The 6792-nt window shown below is 32.3% G+C and overlaps 1 protein-coding gene across 1 annotated transcript; it reads right to left on the bottom strand.

Annotated features, from left to right (window-relative positions):
* Window positions 1-3614: 3614 nt before the first annotated feature.
* Window positions 3615-4670, bottom strand: LOC139525091 (uncharacterized). Its single transcript, XM_071320273.1, has one exon. The coding sequence runs from the start codon at window positions 4668-4670 to the stop codon at window positions 3615-3617; it is 1056 nt and encodes a 351-aa protein (XP_071176374.1).
* Window positions 4671-6792: the final 2122 nt, after the last annotated feature.

Here is a 6792-nt window from a genome sequence, read left to right on the forward strand (position 1 = left end):
AATCTATCTGAATCAACCCAACTGGCTCATTTTTGGTTGACATCAATGATGTATAGCAACTGTTTTTCTACCATTTCTAAAAAGCTATGAGACGGAGGTACTGCCTTTGTTCACTATAACTAACTCACATATTTATAAAGGTACTCCATTATATAATTATAACTGTTTATTAAACATACGACATATTTCATATAAAACAGATTCATAATGATATTAAATTCCAGCAATAGATGTTTATATGACAAATGCTATTCTTAAAGTCATCTCAAACTATCAAACTAAACTCTATAATCAAATAACTGACCCTTTAGCCTATTACTTAATATTCCAAATTTAACTTATGCATCAAACCTCTGACCTTTATGATGCCCTTAATTGGCTATATTTGACTTACACTTTTCATATGCACTTATGAAGACACTTGCACAGAGTTGATCACATTTCACTTGTCACTAAGTAATTGCAATCCATGAATACCAGAATTGCACTGTAGCTAATTTAAGGTATTCTGCATATCAGAATATTTCATTTCAAAGGCTCAGAATGCACTCATAGCCAGAAATTAGTAACGCTTTTGCTAATTAATATTCATAATATGTTAATGAGAATTGTACCACGTGATAATAGTTTGAATTGGACTGGCTTGATATCAAAAAATCTTCAAAACACAGATATTATAAGTTGCCCGTCACAGAGTCCTTGACTATAATCACTCTAGTATTTCCGTAAAGTTGTCAGGCGGTCAAAATCAAAACATTGAACGCGAATTTAGTCAATTGTTCGTGTTTTCGTGAGTTAATTCTTCTTGAAATAGGGCCATTTTCACTTTACGTGGGAACCTAGAGTTTAACGACTACACATACAAGGTTTGGACTTGCTTATTCTTCGGACATTCAAGTTTTAAATTTCACCCCGGCAACCTGTTTTTGTAATGACCTTGTAAGCCAATTTTCAACACGAAGTTTGCAAATTTTACGCTTCAGCCATTTTAGCCTGTATTTTACACTGCAATGTTAAAAGCCTCTCGCTTCGATTTTTGAAATAGCTCAGGAACCTGTATTTTTGCAACAACAGTCATTATGTTTCGTTTAAATGGTGTATATTGTTGTGTATATTCATTTTCTGCCCCGGCAACCTGTCTATCACTTAAATTAAAATTAAAACAGAAATTTTTTCAAAATTCCCTATCATTTTAATGTCATTTCCGTGACCCGTATCCGATTTCTTTAGTATAATATTCAAATAAGCAAAGTAGCGTTGATTTCTGGATATGGTGATACTCTTGATATGACTCACATATTTAGCTTATACATGTTTACCTATGTATATCTCCACTAAATTGTCAAGTAAATTTACTCTCCTATAGATGCATCCTGATAGGTCACTCGGATCAATTTAGTAATATCAAGGTGCAATGCAATCACTTTCCTGCGATTTCACAACTTGATTAATAATAAATATAAACAAGATATCCACTAATAGTGATATGTCTTTTATGGTTGCAAATGATTACTATTTACAGCCAATTTACAGTCAAAACAAAAGTTTTGGGCCATAACCCTTGCATGTGTTGATTTTAAAAGGGTGAGTTTTAAAAGTGCAGTAACTATTCCACATCATATGCAACTATCTGAAACTATCTTGCAAAAATAAGATCCCATGAAGAAATAAAAGTCAGAAGGAAACTAATGATTACTTGAACAAAATTTCTACCCAAAAATATTTGTCAATTTCTTTTTTTTAATGTCTTTTACCTAAGACTTACTGCCGTGATGTACGTGTAAAATCTTTTTGAACTTGAAAACACTTAATAAAAAAATGTTCTGTGACTTAATTCCCTTGGTTGAACTGATGTAAATATATTATAATTTTTTTTATGCAAAAATTGATTTGAAATATGAATATTATATTTGAATTAGCTTGCAAGACCCTCATGGGTGAAGTCCATGGCGTTAAAAACCACCCCTATTCAACAGTTATGTCAGTATTGCTATAAAACTTTAAATAATTAGAAAAAGCATGAGCAAAAATAAAAACATAAGTAAAGGAAAAAAACATTACATACAAATGTACAAGAGTAACTTTGAGTGTTGACAAAAATTTGTTAACATGACAAAGACAAAATTGAGATCTTCTTTTATCTTGTTGAGAGAATACATAAATAGTAATACTCATTACTGTTACAATAAAAATATGGGGGAAATAAATAGCTTTCATCATTAAAATGTATACTTAAAAAAATCAGGTGAGTCACATAGGCTTCTAAGATTCTCTTTTAAAATTATAGTTGAAGTTAATAAAAAAAATCATTTTTTTTATGCATTAAGCTTCCTTTCTTGAATATTTTTTCAGTTCATATTACAGTGGCGGATCCAGAACTTTCCATAAAGGGGGGAGGGGGCACAAACTGACTTAAAGGGGGCCCTCCAGTCATGCTTCAGTGATTCCCTATATAATCAACCAAATTTTCTTCACGGAAGGGGTCCCCCCTCCCTGGATCCGCAGATGTATTTAGATACATATGAATTCCAAATGAGGTTTATTATAGAAATCCATTTAAGTAACTTCATGTTTTGAATGCATATGATACCAGTTTATATTCCATCTTGTACTCTAAAGTTCACTTTGATATGAAATAAGGAGATATTGAAGGATTGCCAATGAGAAAACTATTCAGTAGATATCAAAGGATGGGGATGTAAGCAATTTTAGGTACTGTAAATTCAGAAATTATTGCGTTTATTTATTATTGCGATTTTTATCTTTTTGCACTTGAATGCGATTTAAATTTTTGCGATATTGAGAATGATCCTGTTTAATTAAAATTAAAATAATTAAATCGAGAGTTTAAATTATTGCGATTATAACCCTGTTGTATTTTCCATATTATTTTCTAAATTTACAGGAACTGTATGCTATTTATCAAGGAACAAAACCCATACCATACAGAAAGCTATAAAAGGCTCAACAATGGCAAATTGTGAAATAATTCAAATGAGAAAACATAGGAAAACAAATATAACATTCAACAACCAATGAAAATCATTGAAATACAGGCTTCTGACCTGGGAAAGGAGTCCTGACTCATTACATTGGGACAAAGCACAATACAACTACATGTATCATGACTATGACAAAAATGTATGATATAAACAAACAAAAAGACAAGCTACTATGATCTAAACGTACACACTGCTACTGATAGCTAGTTCAAAGTCAACAACTGATAAAATAATCATGTTTTTTTCAGACTAACATCCAGTTGTTGGGTTGATGTTTCATTATCATTTACCTCACCTTTTATCTCAATTTTGATCACATATTTCATCATCAAGCTTTAGTAAGAGGCAATTTTTAGAGGTTAACAAATACCTCATTGTACTTTGTTCCTAATTCAACTGTTATATTTAAAATGATGGGATATTTACTGGATATAATATAAGTAATAAGGTGAAAGTAGGACTTTTACAGAACAAAATTATATTACTCCAATAAATGAAAAAAAAATTATTATATACTCTGTAAATCTATTTTGCTATTTATATCAACCGTAATAAACCATAACTTTAAATTGATGAATGATAGCATTATTCAAAAAAAGAATTTGTATTTCATTAACATCCTGATATTGTTAATTCATATATCTTTGCATTCTTTGTTGTACTACCTGCTGCTCTACCACATCCTATGTAAAGTTGTCCTGTTGGAGAGAATGCAAGAGACATTGGAAAGATTATGTTTATGTCACTTGTTTTATAATATGTCATCAGCAGGCCAATATTGTTCAGGATATGAAGTGTACTAGTAACTGGATCAGCTACAATAACATTGTCTCTAGGTGTTGTCACTATGTCTGTTGGATAGAATTGTTTGTCCTTGTTGATCTCTTTATCTCCTGTATAGATATTGATTATATCCCCATCCTGTCCTAACACTACTACTCTCCATCTATCACCACTTACCGGTACTCTATCCACCACATGAATATTCCCGTTGCTTGTACTTGTTATCCTCCTGGGATTGGTTAATATAGGTTGTTTATGTTGATCATGTTCATACACTCTCTCATGGTCTCCATTCTGATTCATCAGTATTATAACTTTTCTGTCTTTATTACAACCTGCCACTAGAACTTTATTGTCACTGGTGATATGGACTGCTGTAGGAAATAATGGTGACACATTATATACTGAGTCTGTTAGTGTACCTGTATTACCACTGATTTGTTTTAGTTTCATTCCATCTGTAGATATAAGTAGATTACTTGATTGAGTAACAGCCATATCATAGACTTTGATATTAAAGCTGGATAGTATGTTCAGTTTGGTTCCTTCAGGTTTTACTCTCTGTATTACATATAATACTTTATCTCTGCTATAACTTATCCACAATGAATCATCATGGCAATAAGACATATAACCTACTGCAGATAGTTCAGTCTGATATTGTTTACTGATGTTTAGTTCTACAATTGTCGATTGTCCCACATCTTTGATGTTTACTACCTGATGTTCCTTGGCATTTTGGAATTGTGGATGTACTTTTTCTTTACAATGATTACACAGTAATTTACTACAGTCAATACACTTCCACTTGATTGGTCTGTCAGTTTCACATATTCCACATTTAGCCGGAGCTTGACTTCTTATAACAGACTGAGAGAACGCCATTTTAGATTAGCAATATTTATGATATTTTTTCTTCCTGGTTTGTAACTATAAATAATACTACTATGGTATTTTATATGATTTGGTTGCTCATGGGAGACTATTATCAATGATTATGGAATGTCAAGGTTTTTAAATACCCGATTTGTAAAAACACATAAATTAAATTGTGCAGATAGATAATAACCTGACTACGAAGCTAAAAATAGTTTTAGTTGATTTAAAGTATTTTGTATTCTGGGGTACTTTAAAATTCATAATTTATTGAAGAAAAAATGAATTGAGAATATATTCAATAAACAAGAATTGATGGAACTATATATATATAACTTAGTATATTACTATAATGTAGTAAGATGTTTTATAAATTTCATAAGGTTACATCATGCAGTGATTTTACACTATGATAGTGTATGCAATGTGTAGGCACATAATACTGGGGACAGAATTAATAGAAGTGATGATCCTGCAAACCCTTCTTTCACTATCTAGAATAGACATAGAAATTGTGTTGTACAATATATATAGAAATAAACATGTTCACAGTTAGGGAGCTACCATTTGATTTTTATGGGAAAGGGGGGGGGGGGGGCTAGGAACATGAAGTATGTAACACAAAGAACTATATCTTTTTATATGCATTTCCAATTTATTTTGATGCAGCATCATCGCCCTATTAGTAATAATTGTTGTATGACATCAGGAGGGTTAAATTTTCAGATTTATTTCACATGTAAAATTATACATTTTCATTTCACTGTGAAATCTCGGTAATTCTTTGCAACAAGTGTAAAACTTAAACTTTAAAGGAGTAGGTTCAGTAAGACCCCTTTTTGGCCCCAAAATATAGCAGTTTTACAAAATTGTTAAAATGTAAACCTTTAGTTATTTATTGGACAGTAGAGTTCTTCTGCTACATAAATATGGGTTGTTTTTGACAATACAATGCACATATATCCGGTACTAGCACCATTAAGTCATGCTAAATTACTGAAATCCTCATAATTCTAGCATTTTAATTAAATTTTAGACGGTTTTCGTGTAAAACGAAAGTGGCCGCATTCGTGTTCGTCCTTAATATTGAAATGCAAGTTGTATTTTATGATAATACATAACATATATAAAGATTGAGGATGAACACGGATGCGGCAACTTTCATTTTTACCAAAAACCATCTGAAAAGTGACATTTTTCGGCATATTAGGTAGATTTTTCATATTTGAGCTTGAATCGGATCGTTTTTAATGACTAAATCTGTTAAAATCTTTCACATAAACCAATTAATTCAAATAAAATAGACACTTAAGTGTTTAAAAAGTGGTCAAAATCTTTCGTCAGATGAACCTGAAATTTGAGGCCAACATCGGTCCTTACCGGACCTACTCCTTTGTTGATTTTTCTCATCACTTGGCGTCCGTCGTCGTTAACTTTTTACATTTTGAACTTCTTCTAGAGAACCACTGAATTGAATAAAACCAAACATGGCATGAATGTTCCTTATGAGGTGCTGACCAAGTGTTATTACTTTGTAGCCGATCCGTCATCCAAGATGGCCGCCAGAGGGGGACTTAGTTTAACATAGGACTATATGGGAAATGCATACAAATGACTTCTTTTAGAGAACCACTGAATGGAATGAAACCAAACATGGCATGAATGTTCCTTATGAGGTGCTGACCAAGTGTTGTTACTTTGTAGCCGATCCATCATCCAAGATGGCCGTCAGCGGGGGACTTAGTTTAACATAGGACCCTATGGGAAATGCATATAAATGACTTCTTTTAGAGAACTACTGAATGGAATGAAGCTAAACATGGCATGAATGTTCCTTATGAGGTGCTGACCAAGTGTTCTTACTTTGTTGTCATTGCAACATCCAAGATGGCCGCCAGTGGGGGGACTTAATTTAACATAGGACCCTATGGGAAATGCATACAAAAGTCTTCTTCTAAAGAACCACTGAATTGAAATCAAACATAGCATGAATGTTCCTTTCCTTATGAGGTGCTGGCCAAGTGTTGTTACTTTTAGCCAAATTTTATATTTTTTTAGATGATTTCAAAAAACCCAAGTAGAATCAGGTGAGCGATACAGGCTCTTGAGAGCCTCTAGTTTTAAGAAGTTT

This window comes from Mytilus edulis, chromosome 5 (assembly GCF_963676685.1).
Source record: "Mytilus edulis chromosome 5, xbMytEdul2.2, whole genome shotgun sequence".
Classification (NCBI taxonomy): domain Eukaryota; kingdom Metazoa; phylum Mollusca; class Bivalvia; order Mytilida; family Mytilidae; genus Mytilus; species Mytilus edulis.

Coding starts and splice junctions, on each gene's coding strand:
- LOC139525091 (XM_071320273.1), bottom strand. CDS start 4,670: ATGGCGTTCTCTCAGTCTGTTATAAGAAGTCAAGCTCCGGCTAAATGT.